The sequence below is a fragment of the Trichosurus vulpecula genome, chromosome 1, assembly GCF_011100635.1.
Source record: "Trichosurus vulpecula isolate mTriVul1 chromosome 1, mTriVul1.pri, whole genome shotgun sequence".
Taxonomy (NCBI): domain Eukaryota; kingdom Metazoa; phylum Chordata; class Mammalia; order Diprotodontia; family Phalangeridae; genus Trichosurus; species Trichosurus vulpecula.
This window is the reverse complement of record NC_050573.1, coordinates 26,763,871-26,785,454: the sequence shown is the minus strand read 5'-3', so window position 1 is coordinate 26,785,454 and position 21,584 is coordinate 26,763,871. Positions and strand designations below refer to the sequence as shown.

Genomic DNA, 21,584 nt, shown 5'->3' with positions numbered 1-21,584 from the left:
AGTTCAAATCCAGCATCAGACACTTACTAGCTACATGATTTCAGGAAAGTTACTTAACCACTATCTGCCTCAGTTTCTTTATCTGTAAAATGGAGAAAATAAGAGCACCTACCTTCCAGGTTGTGAGGATCAAAAGTGATCAGATTTTTAAAGTGATATATAAATGCTAGCTATTTATTATTATTATTATTATTATTATTATTATTGCAAATAGATTACTCTATCAGTGCTTTCAAATAGACAAAGAAAACATTTCCCTAATAATTGCCCTGTGAGGTGAGCACTACAAAAATTATTATCTTCATTTTACAGATGAGGAAACTGAGGCTCAGATGGGTTAAGTGACTTTCCAAAGGTCACATAGTAAACAGTAGAATCAAAATAAGAGGCTGGGTCTCCTAACTCTAAACCATGTTCTTTTTTATTCCCCAAGCTTGGCATGCTTTCCCTGTTTACCACTGCCTCTTAGAATTTCTCACTCTCTTCAAAGCCGTCTTCAGCTTGAAGCCCTCTCTGATCCCCTCAGTTGCTAATGTTGTTCAGTTGTTTCAGTCATACCTGACTCTTTGTGACCCCAGTAGGGTTTTCTTGGCAGAGATACTGGCATGGTTTTGCCATTTACTTCTCCAGCTCATTTTACAGATGAGGAAACTGAGGCAAACAGGGTGAAGTGACTTGCGCAGGGTCACACAGACAGTAAGTGTCCAAGGCTAGATTTGAACTAAAGGAGATAAGTCTTCCTGCTTTCAGACCTGGCTCTATCCACTGCCCCTCAGCTGCTGGAACCCCACCTGAAATTACTTTGTATTTACTTTCTGTCATTAGAAATCGAGCTTCTTGAAGCCAGGTGAGGTTTTTTTGTTTCTTTTTTTGTTTTATGGGTCTTATGTCAGCACTGAGAACAGTGCCTGGTCCAGACATGTACTCCCCATGAAGAAACTCCCTCCACCAAATCAATTAGCCAAGTGCTTTGCAACTTGTATTCTTAGAAAATTGCCTGGGAATACCAAGAGTTTAAGGGATTTGCCTACAGTCAGATAGCTAATACTATAGTGAAGCCAGATCTTCTCAGCTGTAAGGCAGGCTACCCCTAGACTGCCTTTAGAAGCCTGGCACACATTAGGTTCTCTTTTTTTTGCCAAATGTTAAATTTATTGCAAATAGTCTCCTTTGTAGCTTTTAACTTGCTGGGCATTCAACAGCACCACTGTTGATGTCATCAATGACATCATGAGGGTGTTTGCCATCAATGTTGCAGCCCACAGACTGGGCTGTTCCAAGTATCTCTTTAATGGTTCCAGAGAGATCTCTTGCCAAAGATCGGTGCCTCATCTGTCGGGCAATGTTGACAATCTCATCGACAGTGATGCTTCCATTGTGTTTAATATTTTTCTGCTTCTTTCTGTCCCGAGGAGGTTCCTTTAGGGCTTTGATGATCAAGGCTGAGGCAGAAGGCACAACCTCAATCTGGGCCTGTCTGTTCTGAATGATAAGTTTCACTGTGATTCTTAGCCCTCTCCAGTCACCAGTTGCTTTGGCAATGTCATCACCAACCTTTTTAGGAGACAAACCCAAGGGACCAATTTTGGGGGCCAGAGCTGATGTGGCACCAACTTCACCACCTGTGCACCTTAAAAACATGACTTTAATTTCATTAGGGTCAAACTTGGGCGGCATGGTGGCGACGAAGGTGGTGGCTTGGCCTGGACACTACGGGGTGGTTGCCGGTGTCGGATGAACCCGGATTCGGGACGACCGAAAGAAGTTGCACCTTCACCACCACGAGCTGGGAGCCAAAAGACCCACACATTAGGTTCTTAATAATTGTTCATTGCTTTGCTGATTTTTTCCACTCTGCCACCCTGCCTCAGAATCTAACCCCAGAGCTGAGTTCTATTCATTATCCTTGTCACTTTCTAAGCCAAGGTATCCTTGCCTGGACCACTCCCTTATATGTGTTGTCTCCCCCATTAGAAGATAAGCTTCTTCAGGACAGGTCTGCCTTTAATTTTGCATTTGGATACTCTGAGTTTAGTGTTGGCATATAGTAAGCACTTCGATCTTTTTTTCATTATTTCTTTCATTTATCCAACCATCCCAATGGAAAATGAAGAGACCAAGAACCACCAAGAAGAGCACTTTCAAAATGAAGCCACTAGCTGATGTTGAATTCCATGGATGCTATAAGAAGGATATTAGAATAATGTTCTAGATTAGAAGTCAAAAATCTGGCTTCTAATTCCAAATTTTGCATCTTGTTTGGTCCATACTTACTCTACGGACCTCAATTTCCAGCTCTGACAAATGGGGGTGGCAGAGAAAGGTGAACTAAATGGCCTCTGAGGTCTCTTCCAGCTCTAGATTTATGATTCTATGGCCCTAATGCCAGACCTGGAAGTTCAGAGGTCATCCAGACCAATCCCTTTATTTCACACACAAGGGAGAGAAAGTTATTTAGCCAAAGTTACACAGGTTGTAAGCACCAGAGACGAGATTTGAACACACAGCCTCAGACTCCAGGACAATGCTCTTCCTATTGCACAACTCAACCTCCCATTCATTACCTATGCTGTGTTTGGAACTGAAAAAGGCCTCAGAATTGTGCCACCAGCCTCAGTCCTGGTTATCTGGATCTCTGCCACCCAGAGCTAAAGTTTGCCATCTGGCCACAAGGTGGCAGAAGAGCCCTTTTCCTAGTGGGTGGAAAATTTTCTAATCCATCAAGGCCCGGCATCTTCCACTCCTCATTACTGGACTTTGTATTAACATGAGAGTAAATTTAGCTGCATAATCAAGAAAAAATGTAACTGGCAGTACGTGTGACAGGGCTAAAAATAGGCCCTCTTAAGGCCCCTGACGCAAGGTGGGGAAATTTTCTTTCATCACCTAAACCAAGATAATAACAGTCATGATAACAAGCATCATAATAAGCATGTATTGGAGTCAGTGGGAGACCTGTGTTCAAGTCCTAACTCCAACTATATTAGCTATGTGCCCCTGGGTGACTTACTTAACGTCTCAGTTCCCAGATAATAATGACACATTATTATTATTATTATTATTATTATTATTGATAATTATATACTACTATACACTCACTAGCAACTCTGTTTGCCTCAATTTCCTCATCTGACAAATGAGCTGGAGAAGGAAATGGCAAACCACTCCTCTATCATGGCCAAGAAAACCCTATGGACAGTATGATCCACAAGGTCATGGAGAGTCAGACAGGACTAAATGACTGACCAATGACATCAATTATTAGCAGAGTGGCATAATGAATAGAGAGCTGGCCTCAGAGTCAGGAAGCGCTGGTTCAAGTCCCACCCTTGACACACACCTCTCAGGGATCTACTCAATTCTATAAGACTAACAACTGCAAAGCTTGCATTGGTAGAGGGAGTTCCCACACTAGGAGTTTCCCAAGTTAATGAAATCACAAGTTCAGGCCACAAAGATAGTGATGATGAAGATGACAACAAGAAGTGACACCACTTTAAGGTTTGTTATAGAAAGCTGTGTGACCCTTGGCAAATCACTTAGCCCATCTCGGACTTAGTTTTCCCACCTATAAAATGGGGGATAATAATAGCACCTACCTCTTCGGTTGTCATGTGGCTCAAATGAGATAATATTGTAAGAAACTTTGCAATCCTTAAACTGCTATATAAATGCTAGCTAATAGTAGCAGTCAGGTATGGGTTAGATAAAATTGTATTGGAAGGGTAACAATTAATACTGATGGTGGCACAGTGATTAGAGCACTGGGTCTGGAGTCAGGAAGAACTGAATTCAAATCTTTCCTCAAACCCTAACTAGGTGTGTGACCCTGGACAAGTCACTTAACCATTATCTGCTTCAGTTTCCTCGTCTGTAAAGTGAGAGTAAAAGAGCACCTACTTCTTAGGGTTGTAAGGATAAAATGAAACCTTTCTAAAGTACTATGCAAATCTTCAAGTACTATATAAAGACTAAGTGTTCTGATTATCACCACCATTATTAAATAAATGTTTAACTCACAACCACACTGGGAAGTAGGAATAGTACTTGTACTATTACCATCCCTATTTTACAGATAATGAAACTGAGGCTCAAAGAAGGGTGATGTGACTTGCCCAGGATGGATCCCACAGCTAGATCCCACTGGACCTGAGAATCGGCACTAAAAGTCCAAAGAGAAAGGGCTAGGCCTGCATCTCAGAATCACGCAAATCTTCAAGGTGGAGGGGACCTCAAAAGCCCCTGAGTCCAAACAGTACCTGAATTTAAAAAAAAATTCCCTCTGTAACACACCCAACAAGCCCCCCTTTATTTGAAAAGCTCCAGTGGGGCTGATTTGGGGGTTCGGGCAACCAACTTCACTTGGACACCACGGACAGCTCTATTAGCTCAGAAGTGCTTCCTTAAATCAAGATCAATTCTGCCTCTTTGCAGTGGCCACCACCTGCTTCTGCCTTCTGGGGCCAAGCAGAATAAGGCTATTTCCTCTGGACTCACCAGCTTGTGTCCTCCCTAAAATCCCCTCAATTTAACAGCCATAAAAGGCAGCCATCTACCCTCTGCTAATTGCCAAAATGTTTACTTTTTTTCCTTATGGAAAACTTACAATATTCACTCACTGCTGCAAGTTCTGGGCTCTGGGGTCAAGCAAAAAAAAAATATCTTAATGACAGACCTTCGGATACTTGAAGACAGCTAGCTATCATCAATCTTTGCTTCCATAGATGAAACATCCATAGGTCCTTCAGGTATATCAAAGCCAGAGTATAGAGAGCCTTGTATTGTATGCCAGGGTCAAATAAGCACATGGTGCAATGAACCTAGGATCTCAATCAAGGTAAATATTCCTTCCAATTTATCCTCTGCAACTCTGGCCCATGTCCTCCCATAATTTCACCACAGGAGGTCCACTCAACATGACAGGGGGCTTTCCTTGCATTCTCTTGATGTTAGTAAGATGCTAGTGGCACACTTGGACTATCTACCTGTTATCAGTCATTCTTGCCACAGGGCAGGCCCATTGGTCCTACAATGCCAAATGACAATAGTTTGCAAACTGCTGGTTCTCGCTACCAGGCAATTGTCCCACAGCCCTCATCCTACAAGGTAAAAATGAACACGTGTCCAACCAAAACACCTTCTCTTTCTCCTACCCCCTTCAGCCTGGAGCCACTGCCCACTTCTGGCCTCTTCTTTACCAAGGGTGTGGCCCAGCCTGACCTGGGTACCTCCCACTGAGAACCCAGTGGGGATCAGTTACCAAACACCTGAGATGGAAATAAAACAGTGGGCTCTTACAGCCATGGTTCCTGCAGCCAGGGGCCCAGAGTTACCCAGAGGTTGCCAGGGCAACCGTTGTCAGAACAGCCAGCGTTCTGGCAAAGGCCAGCTGATAGCCACTACCAGCAAAAGAGGGGCGGAGCGGGGAGGCACTCACTCTGGTAGCAACCGGCTCATTTGCATCTGCATGCAAATTTTATTCTGTGGCTGGGGAAGCCATGAGAAACAATACAAGCTCACATTTCTGGAGGGCCCTGGCTCATAGGAGTCTGTTGGGTCAGATAGTCAGGTATTGCTATCTCTTATTTTAGAGATCAGGAAACTGAAGCCAAGCACAATTTAGCAATTAACTAGAGTCACACAGCTAATAAGTGTCTGGGGCAGGATTCAAACCCAGGTTTTCTGAATCCAAAGCCATTGACGTATGCCACACTGCCTTCGCTTTTTGGGTCTTTTTTTTAAAACTATAATTGAATTTTATAATGGAAAAGGCATAGAATTGGAAGGTAAGAGGTCACATTTCCAGCTCTGGCTCTGCCACTGATTCAGTCACCTAGTCCTCTCTCTCAGGTCCTTATTTTCTCTGGCTAGATATTAGTTCCCTTACAACTCTCATCTTTTATTTTCTCTGTTCTGAGGTTCCTCCCAGTAGTAACATCCTATTTTCAAGACCCCTCGCAGCCCTAACATTCCATGTTCTAAGGGCCCTCCCAGCTCTGATATCCCCTATTCTAAAGACCTCCTAGCCCTGACATCCCCTGTTCTAAGGCCCCTTCCAGCTCTGACATCCCCTGTTCTAAGGCCCCTCCCAGCTCTGACATGCCTTGTTCTAAGGCCCTTTCCAGCTCTGACATCCCCTGCTCTGAGGCCCCTCCCAGCTCTGACCTTCCCTGTTCTAAGGCCCCTCCCAGCTCTGACATTCCCTGTTCCAAGGCCCCTCCCAGCTCTGACATCCCCTGTTCTAAGGCCCCTCCAGTCCTGACATTCCCTATTCTAAGGCCCCTTTCAGTTCTGACATCCTTTGTTCTAAGGCCCCTCCCAGCTCTGACAGTGTCTAAGTACCCCCTCCAACCTCAGACATTCCCTTTTCTCAGACCCCTCATAGATCAAACATTTTATATTCTCAGGACCATCCAAGTTCTGCAGTTGCTAATAATCTCAATATCAAGAACAACTATAACTCATATTCATCCAGCATAGTCAAGTTTACCATTAAATGTCCCAGTCCCTGACCCCCCTCCATTTGAGGAAGAATTGAGAACTGGAGAAAACAAAAACAGGGAGTAGTATTTGGACCAGACCAGGTGCACATCTAGAAGGTCCGTGCTGGGGGCGATCCTTTTCTGAGGGTATTATAAAGGAATGGGTTTTCAAGATATCTGATTAAAAAGGTGGATACCACATGCTCGGAAAAAAATCATGAACATCACTGCAAGGGTAAACAGCAGTAACTACCAACTCCCCAGCCTACCTTCTCACTTCTGGGAAAGATCTTTGTAAAAATGATCTTCACATGTTCAGAAGGCATGCTTGCACATGGATGAGAAGTGAGTGGATAGATCTTTTGAGGCAACATGGAGTGGTGAATAAAAAGCTATCCCTGAAGCAAGGAAGACCTGGGTTCAAGTCCTGACTGACTCAGCGGTAGTATGAATCTGAGCAGGTCACTTCACATCTCAGTGCTCTATTCAAGGCATCTCTCTAAGATTATTAAGTGTCAGGGAAGGTGCCATCCTGCATTGATAGATGAAATTTTCTCATCTGGGAGTTATTTTCTTTCTTTCTTCCTTTCTTTCTTTTTAAGCAATCAGAGTTAAGTGACTTGGCCATGGTCATACAGCTAGTAAAACTCTAAAGCCAGATTCGAATTCAGGTTCTCCTGACTCCAGGGCTAGCACTCTATCCACTCAGCCTATTTTCTTCTTTCTTTTTTTGGGGGGCGGGGGGAGAGGAGGAAGGCAATTGGGGTTAAGTGACTTGCCCAGGGTCACACAGCTAGCAAATGTCAGAGGTCAGATTTGAACTCAGGTCCTGCTGACTCTAAGGCTCTATCCACTACTCTATTTAGCTGCCCATCCGGGAGTTCTTAAAGACAGTGAAATCACAAGTTCCAATCCCTATTCCTATTCCATTTTTATATTAAAGACCTTTCAAAGTCTAATTCTACTTTTTAGGCAAGTACAGACATTTAAAAATTAACATTCTTTATCACTTTGCACAAATCAAGATACAGTACATTAATCATATTAATCTAATTGCTACATTAAATAAAGTCTTTGCCATTTCTTCATTTTTACAGTAACTTGACTGACTAAAAGGTACAGAGATTACAATATCTCATTACACTTATTGTTCGGACATATGTAAAAATCATACCAATTTCCCTGAAAGACATGAACAATTCAGATAACTTTGCTCGATGACCTTTTGATTATTAGCATCAATGGAGACATCCAACAGGAGGCCACGTGCTCTCCAGGTACTCTCCCACATCATGAAGGATGTGCAGCACAGAGGACAAATAGAAGGGAGATTCCCTGTAAATAACAAGATTCTCCAGAATCTCCTGTTTTGGTTGATTGCATCAAGCTCTGGAACATTGCAAAGCCTCTTTAATGGAGCCATAATCATTTCAAACACACAAAAAATGGCCAATCTATCCACAGAGGAAAAATGAAGACGATGAAAATGCCAGTTTTCCAGACTTATGAGAGACAATTAGCTAAACAGACTATAGAGCTAATGTAGTCATATAAATCTTGGACAGTTAAGACAGATGAAGCAGCAAGTGGGGCCAGAGATTACAAGGAGGAAGAAAGTGGGCTAGAAGGCATTTTGGAAATTGCACATTTCTCCCTGAAACAAAAGTACAACTTTTTAACCCCAATATCCTTCAAGAGATGCAATGTGGTGATGAATCATCTAACAGCAAAACCCCCAAAGCATCAAAATTGCAAGCCACAGGATGATGGGAAACTGCATGGTGAATGGAAGTAGATCACAGAATATTCCCAGTGGTAATACTTAATAAGCATTTGGTTCCCAGAAATACTGGTATTAGCCCTATCCCCCAAAGAGATCAAAGAAAGAAGAAAAAGACTCAGATGTACAAAAATATTTCTAGCAGCATATATCATGGTGGCAAAGAATTAGAAACTGAAGTGGTACTCATTGATTGGGGAATGGTTGAACAAGTTATGATATATTAATGTGAAGGGAACCTATTGTGCTGTAAGAAATTATAATCAATTAATAAACATTTATTAAGCACCTAATATGTGCCAGGCTCTGTGCTAAGTGTTGGGCATACAAAAAGGGGCAAAAGATAGTCCCTGCCCTCAAGTCCCCTGCCCACAATCTAATAGGGAAGACATATGTGTGTGTGTGTGTGCGCGTGCGCATGCGCGTGTGTGTGTACATACATATATATGTGTGTGTGTATATATATATACATATATATATATACAAACTGACTGCATTATACACGATAAAAAGGAAGTAATTAGCAGAAAGAAGGCACCAGAATTAAGAGGAGTTGGACAAGGCTTCCTGTAAAAGATGAGATTTTAGTTGGGATTTCAAGGAAGCCAGGAAAGTCAGTAGGGAGTTGAGGAGGGAAAGCTTTCCAGGGATGGGTGACAGCCAGAGAAAATGCCTGGAGCTGAGAGATGGAGGATCTCATTCATAGAACAACAAGGAGGCCAATGTCACTGGCTGGAAGAGTATTGTTGAGAAATAAGGTGTAAGACGACTGCAAAGATGGGAGAGGGCTAGGTCATGAAAGGTTTTGAATGCCAGACAGATGCTTTTGTATTTGATCCTAGAAGTGATGACAGAAGGGAGTCACTGGAATTTATTGAAAAGGGACGTGCACTTTAGGAAAATCACCTTGTTAGTTGAATAGAGGATGCACTGGAATGGGGAGAGACTTGAGGCAAGCAGACTTCCCAGCAGAGTATTGCAGTAGTCTAGATATGAGGTGATTAGAGCTCACACTAGAGTGGTGGAAGGGATGAAGAGGATGGTTTCAGAGAAGCATGAGGAGATTGTATGAACTGATACAAAGTTAAGTGAGCAGAACCAGGAGAACAATTTACACAATAATAACAATATGGTAGAGACAAACAACTCTGAAAGACTTAAGAACTCTGAATAACACAATGACCAACCACAATTCCAGAAGACTCATGAAGAAACATGCTGTCCAGCTCCGAGTGACGGACTCGAAGGACATACCAAAGCGTATATTTAGCTTTGTTTTGTTTTATCGGATGTAGCTAATGTGGGAATGTGTTTTGCTTGTCCATACGTATTTGTAATGGGATTTGTTTTTCGTTCTTTCTCAGTGGGAGAAGGGAGGGTTGGAACTTAGAGCTGAAAATTAAATTAAATTTAAAAATAAATGTTTGATTGTGTGTTATAGTAATGGAGAAATTGTTCAGTTATTGGTTTTTTTTTAAGAAAGGCAAGAAAGAACAGTGCATAGAGCTCTCAGGAATTGGGAGTCAGAAGACCTGGGCACTAATTCTGCTTTGACTTCCCTAAGACTGTGGATAAGTCACTTAACCTCCCTGATCCTAAGCACAGCCTATAACTTGTCTATGACCTAGTACACAGTCCCAAAGAATTACCTAAGTCTAGAAGAGGATAAGTCACTTGCCCATGGACGCTCAGCAAGTAAGAGGCAGGAGCAGGATTTGAACGTAGCACTTTTTTGCTTCATTCTATATACAATATTGCTATGCTTGCTGTGAAGCGTCATAAATTTCAAATCACTATAGAAATGTGAATTATCGCCCAAAACATCCTGGTAACACATGGTGATTTTTTTAAGTCACTATATATCCTTATTTAAGGAGACAAACTAATTAGATTATAAAGTGTCTCCCTGTCTTTGAAAGCATCTGAGAGTCATCTCCTCATCAAGTACAGGCAGACCCACTGGTGTCTCAATAATAGGACACAGAGAACTGTGAGGACTAATGTCAGGAGAACCATCCCTTTCCTCGATCAAGGTGACAAACCAGCTCTCTCACTAGATTTTCTGAAGACAAGCTGGAATTCAGGAAAATGGATCTGAGTTTAGAGGAAGTGTAGAGGAACCAGTGGTAATGTAGTTTCTTTCCGGAGAAAATATAAGTGCCTGCCCAGATGGCCTAAGAGGAGAGTTCCTTGGTCCTCAAGCTCCTGGCTTCCTTTTACCTTTCTATGTTCTTCTGAGCACAAGTTAGAGACTAGAGATCTCAGAATGGACTTTCCTAGCCCAAAAGATGGTCACAGCTGGAGTAATGATAGTTTTCCTGAAGAAGCACCTGGCAATGGTGAGCACATGCATATGCATTCTGCCTGAGAGAGTAGTTTATGGACAACTTTCATGAATCCAAACTTCCTGTGCAGAAGCAGAGGGAAGGGAGTGGAGTTGGATTCCCCAGGCAGTGTAACCCCAAAATCTAGCCTTCTACACAAAGAAGAGGAATTACCTAAGCAATACCTCTTGAGTAATCCCAAAGTCAAGAGTTCCCAAGTTTAAGAGTTTTCAAGTTCAGGAACTGAAACTTCTAGGGAAAGCAAAGGGCATTACCTGATATAATGTGCTCCTTGGAGAAAGACAATCATCCAAGAATAGGTGTTCTAATCAAAAAGCAAAGTTGTGAATTAGTTGCTCGGACCACACAGGTCCAGTGGAAGAGCTGAAATCACAGTGCAGCATGAGTTTCATCAATGATACCTCGAATGTTTTCAGAACTAGGGACACCTTTTATCTGCATTAGAGTCAGTCTAGATAGGAACCATGTTTTGGGTATATTAGAAGACTTTCCTGGAGTAACTTCATGTGAGGGCAATAAGACAAAAAGAGATAATAACTTCTTCAGGAAATGAGGCTCTTGGGATTGATCCTGATCCAGGTGAGCCCAGAATTGTAGGGGCCTCTAAGCCACAGCACGTACTTACAAGCAGTAAAGTGAAACTTATTTTTAATATTCCATATGACATCCTATTCACTAATTCACACTGGTCCTCCTCCCAGTAAGGAAGAAATGGGAAATTTTGTGTGAAATAAAATCATAAAACAAAATGGGAATCATGGGGATGTTTTTCCTAGAGAAGCGAAAACTCAGAGGGATCGTGATAGCCTTCTACAAGTACTTAAAGAATTGACATAGAAGAGGGACAGGTGTAGACATGGTCTCTTTGGTCCCCAAGGGCAAAACCAGGAGCCATGGGTGGACATTTCAAATATAGACTTGATATAAAGAGAAAACTTCCTTGCCATGAGCTGTTCGACTTTGTGGATTTTATCCCCAGGCCTCACATAGCACCTACTACCTAGCAGGCATTTAATAAATGCTTTGTGATTGATCACAAATCTCTGAGGTATGCCCCACTAGCAGCCCTAAGTTCAAAAATCCTACAATCCAGTATTTTATCCAGAGATGGGAGAATGTCCTGGGCAGAGAGAAAGGAGAGGACTGTGGATGTGGTTCCTCAAAAAGATCTTCGACAACGTCTGCCTCCACTTTCTCTCTTCTCACTGTCTTCTTAACACCTTTTGATCTGGCTTCCAACTTTATCACTCCACCAAAACTGCTCTCTCCAAAGTTATCAATGATCTTAGGTCCCAACTCAATGGCCTTTTCTCAATCCTCATTCTCCTTGGCCTCTCTGTAGTCTTCAACACTGTTCATCACTCTATCCTCCCTGATACTCTCTCTAGGTTTGGGGGACTCTGTTCTCTCCTGGTTTTTCTCCTACCTTTCTGACCACTCCTCTGTCTCCTTTGTTGGATCCTCCTCCAAACCACACACTCTAACTATAAGGGGCCCTCAGAGTTCCATCCTGGGCCCCCTTCTCTTCTCCTTCTATATTACCTCATTTGGTAATCTCATCAGCTTCCATGGATTTAATTACCATTCTGTGCTAATGACTCTCAAATTACCCATCCTGCCCCACTCTGCTGTCTTCTAGCCTCCCATCTCCAACCTCCTTTTAGACATCTTGAGCTGGATGTCCAGTGGACATCTTAAACTCAATACATTCAAAACAGAACTCATCTTCTCGTCTTTCCCCCTAAACCTTCTACGCTCCTACCTTCCCTATGACTGTGGGGGGCAATGCTAGAGAGTACTGAGGGAGTAGTTTATAGACAACATTCATGAACCCTTTATAGAAAGTGAGTACAAGATGGCGTCCCTCAGGCTCCCAACCTGGATTCCTCACTATTTCTCACCTCCTAGATCCAAGCTGTTGTCAAGGCCTGTTGATATCACCTTTACAATATCTCTTCAATATTCCTCCTTCTCTCCTCTGACCCTGCCCATGCCCAGGTGCAGGCCCTCATCACCTCACACCTGGACTACTGTAATAGCTGCTGGTAGGTCTGCCTGCCTCAAGTCTCTCCCTACTCCAATCCATCCTCCATTCAACCATTGAAGTGATTTTCCTAAAGCACAGGTCTGACCATGTCACCCCCTTCTCAATAAACTTCAGTGGCACCCTATCACCTCCAGGATCAAACACAAAATGCTGTTTGGCTTTGAAGCTCTTCATAACCCAGCCCCCTCTTACCTTCCCAGTCTTCTTACACCTTACTCCCCTCCCAGTTTGATTTTTTTTCTTTTTTCTGATTAAAATGGCCATCCTTTGACTCACTTCTTAAAAAGGCCTATTCACTGAATGGGTGTTACCTCACTCAAAGTGAGAACCTGAAAAAGCCTTAGCCTAAAAGGGCCAGGGTCTCCCGTTGCATCCTGGGCCATCTCCAGTCATCCTGATAAATCACTGGATCACTGGATCACTGGGTCACAGGATCCAGATGGTTCTGGGAGAAAAAGTGAGGCTGGTGACCTTGCACAGCCCTCCCTCACTTAAATCAAAGTCAACTGCAAGTCATGTCATCATTTCCCTGATGTCACGGTCCTCTTTGAAAATGAAGGACAAACACAATACCTTACTCTCCAACACACACTCTTCAATCCAGTGACACTGGCCTCCTGGCTGTTTCGTGAACAAGATACTTCATCTCTCCTCTCCAGGCATTTTTTCTGGCTGTCCCACATCCCCCATGCCTGGAATGCTCTCCCTCCTCAACTCCAGCCTCAGACACTTAAGCTGTGTGACCCTGGGAAAGTCATTTCGCCCTATTTGCCTCAGTTTCCTCATCTGTCTGTAAGAGGAGCTGGAGAAATTAATGGCAAACCACTCCAGTGTCTTTGCCAAGAAAACCCCCAAAAGGGGCTCCAAGAGTCAGACAGAACTGAAGTCATTGAAATGAAATGGCTGACTCCATGTACTTAATGAGGCATCCCATGAGAGAATTCTACCACAGTATGCCAACTGCTTCACCTATCAACCTCTCAATCACTTTTTACTTTGGCAGAATAAGTGCATTTTCAAAACGAAAAATGAAGACAAAAGGATGAACCTCAGGATCAGCCTCCGACTCATCGACCTAATCACCTGTCAGAGCGTCACTGAGGAACTGCCTTTTCTCTAGGACCTGAGCTCAAATCCCACTTCTCACACTTGCTGCATGTGTAAAGGTGGGCAAGGCAACTGACCTCTCTGGGTCTCCATTTGCCCTATGGTATGGTGCCTACCTCACAAGGCTCCTGAAAGAACCAAATGATGGGGCAACTAGGTGGCACAGTGCATAAAACACTAGCCCTGCAGTCAGGGAGACCCGAGTTCAAATCCAGACTCAGATACTTACTAGCTGTGTGACCCTGGGCAAGTCACTTAACCCTGATTGCTTCAAAACAACAAAACGATAGCGTTCATAAAAAAGAAGGCTTGAGAATCCTAAATGTCGGATATTATCATTATTTGTCTTGTTTTCAATTTTATTATTATTATTATCATAAAATAATCATGTAAACGATCTCCAAGCAGCCTTGTAAGATAAGTAGCAGTACTATCTCCCTTTGTCAGAGGAAGACAGTCAAGCACATAGATCCTGCTGATCAGTGGAGGTGGGATGGGAGGCACACATTGATAGGTCAGTAAGAATTAATGTTGTCCTATGTGCTGGGCTCTGTGCTAATCTATGGGAAAACAAAGAAAGGTAAAAAACATTCCCTGGCCTCAAGGAGCTCACAATCTAATTGGGAGACACAACATGCAAGTGATTTATGTACAGGCAAGAAATACAGGCTCAGGTGAAGGTAATCTCAGAAAGAAAGCCAAGGCTAACCATGCCCATCATCTCTAGCATCAAAGAGAAATGGGAAAGAATGGGGGATTTTAGCCAAGACTTGTAGGAAGCCAAGAAAACTAGGAAACTGACACAGACTAACTTGAAAAAACCCGGGAGTTGAAGCAGGCCAGTACGGTGTCATAGAAAAAACAATACATGTGGACCTGGGTTCAAATCTTGTCTGCCACTTACCACCTGTGAGACCTTGGGAAAGTCACCTGCCATCTCTGGGCCTACAGCTTCATCTGTACGATTGAGGAGTCTGCTTAAATGCCCTTCTCAATCCATGGCTATCGGAAGCTCACACTCACACTGAGTCACAGCCCCCTCTCTTCTTCCCCATATTGGAGACACTCTACTCACAAGGACCCCTGAAACCATCTCAAATACAGATTGTACACAGTAGAAAGAGCACTGGCCTCACAGTCCAGCCCTTCGAACAACCCTGGATACCCGGCCAGATCACAGAGTGGTCAAATGGTTTAGGTGCAACAAGAACTGTGTTTGGACCTGGGTACAAGTCTCACCTCCGAAATCTACCAGCTTTGGGATTCAGGGCAAGTTGCTTAACGGGACTGAGACCTCTCAGTTTCCTCACCTGCAACATGAAGGAAAGAATGCTTGTCGTAACCTATCTCATAGAATAGTTGTGAGGCTCAAATGAGATCATGACTGTTAAGTGCTCTGCAACATGCCAGGCTATTTTAATATTTTGGAAAAAATAAATAAACAACACTTACCTGTGATTTCCTTAGCGCAGGGGAGCTCTTGGTGAGGAGGCCCCCCCTACCAGGGAAGCTTAGCCCCTGCTCTGCTTCTGAGTCTTAGAAAGCTGCCTCCATTGGGTTAAGTGGCTTCCCCAATATCACACAGGCAAGGTGTAACAGAGGAAGATTTGAATCCAAGTCTTTCCAGTTCCAAAGCCAACTCTCTGGCTACTAAGTCCCTGTTTGCTGAAGGTCAGCAGCATCTCTTAGCCTAACTCCAGTGCCCTGCTCCTAAGTTCAATACTTCTTCCTATCGTTGTCATTTTAAAAAATGACCCAAAGAGCTTAGAAAAAAGACCAGCTCTTACACTTATGACTTAGAGATCTTCTCCAAGTCACTTTCCCTCCTCTGGGCCTCAGTTTCCTCTTCTGTAAACTGGGGCAGGAGTAGGGGTTTGGGCTGGATGTAGGGCTTTATATCAGTTACTTCCCCTCTGTAGACTCCAGCCTCATCTTTTGTAAAAAGCAGGAATCTGACTAGCTAGATTATGCGGTCTCTTCCAGCTCTAAAGTGAGGATCTTATATGAAAAGAAAAAAAGAGGCCATGAGATGTGGGATGAGGAGAAACCCTGGCCCATTTCAGCCCGGCTCACCCCCAAGATCATCCCCAAGAGGGAGGATGTGTTTGAACTGAGGGAAGGACAATTTCAGCTAAATATCAGAAGGGGGAAAGCCTGAACAGGCTAAGCTATTATTAGCCCAGAAGAGAGTCTCACAGAAGGAAAATTTCTGAAGCTCTATTACTTAACAATATTGAAAATTAGACAGAAGAAGTCGGGAGGGAGGAACCCCACAATCTCAGATGCTTGAGGAGCCCAGTCTCAAGAATAAAATAGAAAAATGTCCTGGAAAATAATCTGGGAAGGAAATCAAGAAAAGAGAATTATATAAATGCTGCAATAAGTCAAGACTATAGGGAGATTAGGATGGTGCCCCTCCCCCTAAAAATGTCTGAGATTCATTAAAATTAGTAGTTAGAGTGCCAGGCTCGGGGTTAAGAAAACCTGAGTTCAAATGTGGCTGGGTATACTTGCTACCTATGTGACCCTGGACAAGCCACATAACCTCGTCTGCCTCAGTTTCCTCAACTGTAAAATGGGTGTAATAATAGGCTGTTGTGACAATCAATGGAGATGATGGAAGACACAGTAGGCACTTAATAAATGCTTATGTTTAAGAGCTTTTGGCTTTTCCTACCTCCATTTACCTATTAAAATATTTCCTTCCCCATCCACACCACCCCTTCTCTTTCAGGGTCTCTCCTTTTCTTTTTCCTCTTTTCTGTCTATTCCTGAGTAGACACAGCCCTGCTACTTGCACAGGAAAGCTGCTGACAAGCTGAGCCTGGCTGGCCACCTCTCCCACCCCACCCCCAACACCCACACACCAACAATGCAGGGGCTTGGGAAGAGGACCTTTGCATCCACCCAAGTGCTTTTGCCGGTTTCCTTGGGCATCCAAAGATAAGTGGCCGGGCAGCCACATGGGGGCAGATGTGTTCATGTCTCCCCAACCCCACTTTGCCAAAGAACTGGCATAAGAGCATGTGATTGAGAGGGAGGAAGGCAGGAGTGCAGAATAGCATCTAGTCCTACCAGTTTCCTTCAATGGAAAAAGAAACTGAGGCCTAGAGTAGAGGTGTAACTGTGTTCTAAGGCCCCTGCCAGCTCTGACATTCCCTGTTCTGAGGCCCCTCCCAGCTCTGACATTCCCTGTTCCAAGGACCCTCCCAGCTCTGACATTCCCTGTTGTAAACCCCCTCCCCGTCTCACATTCTCTAAGGTTCCTTCTAGCTTAATGAAACCATGGTGATGAAGATCCCAGGGACAAAGGCACTGGTGGCCCCTTGGCATTATATTTGGATCAGGCCTCACCATTTCAGTTATTTTTAGACTGGAGTTTGGCCAGGCCAGGTCTGGGGGTGGCCCCATGGGACCCTGTGCTACTTGTTTCAAACTTGGGTTCCCAGATATTTAGTGAAAGGAGGACATGTGCTCCCTTTCTCCCAGCACATTAAAGATGATTGAAGTGTTTAGGATTTTTTACTTTATAATTTAAAAAAATTAAGTTTCACATTAGATGGTTTTAATTTTGATGACATTCAGCCTTATAATCAAATTCTATTGTGTTCCCACTTTTCTTTAGAGGACTGACTATATTGAAACATAATCTTAACAGTTTCTTGCTTCTTTAAAAGGGTTCATTTCTATGTGCCCCTTTGGTCTTTGCATTTGCAATCACAGATTCCAAGCTGAAGGAGACCTTCAAGGTTATTTAGGTCAAACCCCTCAATTTTCAGAAGACTAGACAACAGAGAGGTCACTTAGGAACTCACAGCTGCTGACCTGTGGGATAAGGTTCCTTCCTCAATAACGCTTCCAAGCCAGGCTGAATTGGGGATCTGCTGGAGACAGGTGGGCATTGGGTCTGGGCTGACAATAACACATCTACAGAAAGCAATGGGTTTGAGGACAGAGAAAGGGCAGGGAATGAAGCAGGCAGCAACAAAATTTGCTATGAACATTATTCTTCAGGTAGGGCCCTATTTAGACCCACAAGTTCACACTTGCCCTGCTTAAAACAGCAGCTACTACCAGCTCCTTATATAGGCATTGCTAAATGGAATCAAACTGAATATGAAATCCCTACAGTCACAGAATGTCAGGGCTGGGAGGGGGCCTTAGAACAGGGGATGTCAGGGCTGGGAGGGGGCCTCAGAACAGGGGATGTCAGAACTGGGAGGAGCCTCAGAACAGGGGATGCCAGAACTAGGAGGAGCCTCACAACAGGGGATGTCAGGGCTGGGAGGGACCTTAAAACAGGGGATGTCAGAACTGGGAGGGGCCTTAGAACAGGGGATGTCAGAACTGGGAGGGGCCATAGAGATCATGCCATCTAACCTCCTCATCATATATGAAAACTGTACATTAATAGTACATTTATATAGCATCTTAAAACTTACAAAGTATTTTCCCACCAAAAATCTTGCAAGCTAGACAATACAAGTCTGGTTACCCTCATTTCACAAGTGAGGAAACTGAGTCCCAGGGCAGTTAGCCACATAGAATCCTAGATCTGGATCTGGGAGCGACCTCCAATGCCATCTAGTCCAACTGCCTCATTTTACAGATGAGGAAACTGAGGCCCGTGGAGGTAATTTAAGAGCTTCACCCAAGGTCACCCAGAACATTGCAAAGCTTAATCCACATTAAATGACTTCCCTAGGGTCATACAGCTACTAAATGCCAAAGCAAGAATACTGAGCCAATTGTCCCGGCTCCACACCAGAGATGCAAAGTGTCTGATCGGTCCACACAGAATGCCAAGGAATGACTGACCCAGGCAGGGCTAGAACTGGTGTGCTGCCCCCCAACACAGGGACTGTCTGCACTATATGAATGCTAGCTATCATCAGCAACTACTGTTACTTTGCATCATGTTGTATAACCAGCATTTAGCACCGTGCCTAGCACACAGTGGGTGCTTCATAGATGTTTATTGACTGACTAACAACACACCCCCATGTGCTTCACTGAAGGACTAGAAATCCAACCAAAATACAAGAAGGGCCTGCCTGTCAGCACTGGTCCCAACATGCCCAGCCTGCTTAGTAGGCCCTGGTCTCCCCAATCTATTTTTATCCAGGGTCATCAGATAATATACTTCATGGATGGGCTTGCACGCCTATCAATGTTGTGTTTAAACTGTAGGCTTTGGGAGCCAAGGCCAGGTTCAGCACCCTGGATAGGGCCACCCAATGTTACCCCCAAGGAGCTTTTATAAGAAAATGTGTCAACTCTCATAACAGACCCTGAAATAATACTTCAGCTTTTCCAAAGCACATTTGAACAAATTATCTGAAAGGAAGCAGAGTGGTTAGGGGCTAAACTTGGAGTCAGAAAGGCCTGGGTTCAAATCCTGTCTCTTTAAAATATCTAGCTGTATTGACCTTGAGCAAAAGAGGTAAGCTTTGTTTCCTTCTTTGTAAAACAGAATTAGCAGAACGTATACCACCTGGCTTGCAAGGTTGTTATGAGGAAAGTGGCTTATAAACCTTAAAATACCAGGTATTTTAATCTCCCTTCTACATTTCCCAAGTTGGTCATAAAGCCCAGAGGAGGCAGTGTGGAAAGGGAGAGAATGGAAAGGGTGTTGAATGTAGAGTCACAGGACCTGAGTCTAAATCCCAGCTCTCCTATGTATTACCTAGGGACACTGGAAAAGTCCCTTTGACTTTGTGGTCTCCAGTTTCTTCTTCTTTCAAATGAAGGGGTCCAACTCAATGGGCTCTTCCCATTCTAGAACTCTGACTCTGTGAATAGGAGTCACTAACCTCTCTGAGCCTCAGTTTCTTTATCTGTAAAACAGGGGCAATGATGCTTACACTACCTCTCTCCCAGGATGATCAGAAGCCTCTATCAATTGACTGTGTGTGAAGAGTTTTGCCAGGTTTAAAGAACAACTTAAGAACAGCTATGAAACAACTGAAAATGAATATTGTGAACTATCTTGGCCCCAAAGAAGAGATGTGGAAAGACACCACCTCCTCCTACTTGTTTTGGAGACGTTGGAGCATGGAGTGATCCAAAGGGGTGGAACTTTAACATCTCTATTTAAAGTGTTTTTCACCATCCTCATGGGACAGCTAGGTGGCACCTAGCACTGAGCCTGAAGTCAGAAAGACTCACCTTCCTGAGTTCAAGTCTGGCCTCAGGCACTTACTAGTTGTGTGACCCTGGGCAAGTCACTTCACCCTGTTTGCCTCAGTTCCCTCATCTGTAAAATGAACTGGAGAAGTAAATAGCAAACCCCTCCAGTATCTTTGCCTAGAACACCCCAAATGGGGTCATGAAGAGTCAGACATAACTGAAAAACAACTACAATCATCATTATCATTGTATCTACACAACAACCACCATCACCACAGAGAGGAAGCTTGGACTAGTAGACAGAAAGTTGGCCTGGGAGCTGGAAAGATTCAAGTCTTGCCATTAACTAAGCTGCAAAACCATGGATGGGCAAGGTACTTAACCTCTTGGGTCCTCAGAGAGTTTGAAAGACGTTACCAATCTACATTGGTAGATTCCATGTTGACAGTTCCCTACACTCATGAAATCACAGGTCCAAACCAAAACCTAAACAAAACATTCCTATTATGGTATTCAGTCAAAGTTCCATCATTTTTCAGTCATGTCCAACTGTTCGTGACTCTTTTGGGGGGTTTCTTAGTAAAGATAGTTTGCCGTTTCCTTTTCCAGCTCATTTTGCAAATGAAGAAACTGAGGCAAACAGGGTGAAGTGAAGGTGGTAAAGCCTAGGGTCAGACAGCTAGGAAGTGTCTGAGGCCAGATTTGAACTCTGGACCCAGTGCTGTATCAACTGTACCACACGGCTAGGCTATAACTGTGTCTCAAACAACTGGGGAAACTAAGGCACAAAGAGGTTTAGGCTCAGATTTAGAGCAGGAAGGAACGTCAGAGGTCATCTTATTTTATGGATGAGAAAGCTGAGACTTTCTCAAAGAAGTTAAGTGATTTGCCCAAGGCCACACAGGTTAAGTGGTAGGGCTGGGATTCAAACCCAGGTCCCCTGACTCCAAATCTAACGCTCTTTCCACTACACCAACTTCCCCAGGGTCATCAAGCAAGTTAGCAGCAGAGCCAGGATTAGAAGCTAGCCTCCTGACTCCCAGCCTGGGCCTGTTTCCACTGCACCCTGACGTAAGAAGCATCTTTCCCTGACTTGGAAAAGGAGAGAGTTCATCTGCGGCCTCCTTGGACTCAGGGCACCAGTATAGTAAAGGGAAAATCCAAGCACAAGAGACAGTTAATCAGTAAAGAAAAACAGGTTTCTTTTTGTTATTATTAGCATGGCCCAGCAGCTGGGTGCTCAGGAAAGCAGTTGCATTGCTCTCAGAGGTAAGGCAACAAAACGTGGTACTGAAATCCTGCTGCCAGCATCTGGGGCGGCAAAGACATTGCTGGAATCAGTCTAAAAGTTTCCACTGCAATTCCCCATTTGCAGCCACCCAGATCTTGCAGGGGAAGGAGGGCACTGGTGGTGTGAAATAAATAGACCTCCCCAGGGGCAAGATTTTCCATGTTCAGCCTCAGTCCAAAGGAAAATTTTATTAGAAAGTTTAAAGAGTAATGCATGTGACTATTTTTCAGTAATGAGGAGCAGGGGGGAAATGAGGTTGCACATGCAAACTGAAATACATATGTGCCTCTTCTGCTCTTATTTTCCCCATCAGTAAGATTTAGAGCTGGAAAGGGCCTTAAATATGGAATATCAGAACATGTAATGTCCATGCAGAAAGAACCCCAGAATTTGGAATGCTAGA

General features: G+C 43.8%; 2 protein-coding genes across 2 annotated transcripts in view; both read right to left on the bottom strand.

Annotated features, from left to right (window-relative positions):
- Positions 1 to 21,584, bottom strand: part of KSR2 (kinase suppressor of ras 2) — a 584,421-nt gene that overhangs the window by 481,904 nt on the left and 80,933 nt on the right. The gene's annotated exons all lie outside the window — the stretch shown is intronic.
- On the bottom strand, positions 1,146 to 1,677 carry LOC118841540 (60S ribosomal protein L12-like). The gene has a single exon (XM_036749091.1). It carries the CDS (start codon positions 1,675 to 1,677, stop codon positions 1,180 to 1,182), a length of 498 nt encoding a protein of 165 aa, XP_036604986.1. The 3' UTR covers positions 1,146 to 1,179.

What these genes read in the sequence shown, in the direction of transcription:
- LOC118841540 (XM_036749091.1), bottom strand. Translation starts at nt 1,677, where the DNA reads ATGCCGCCCAAGTTTGACCCTAATGAAATTAAAGTCATGTTTTTAAGG.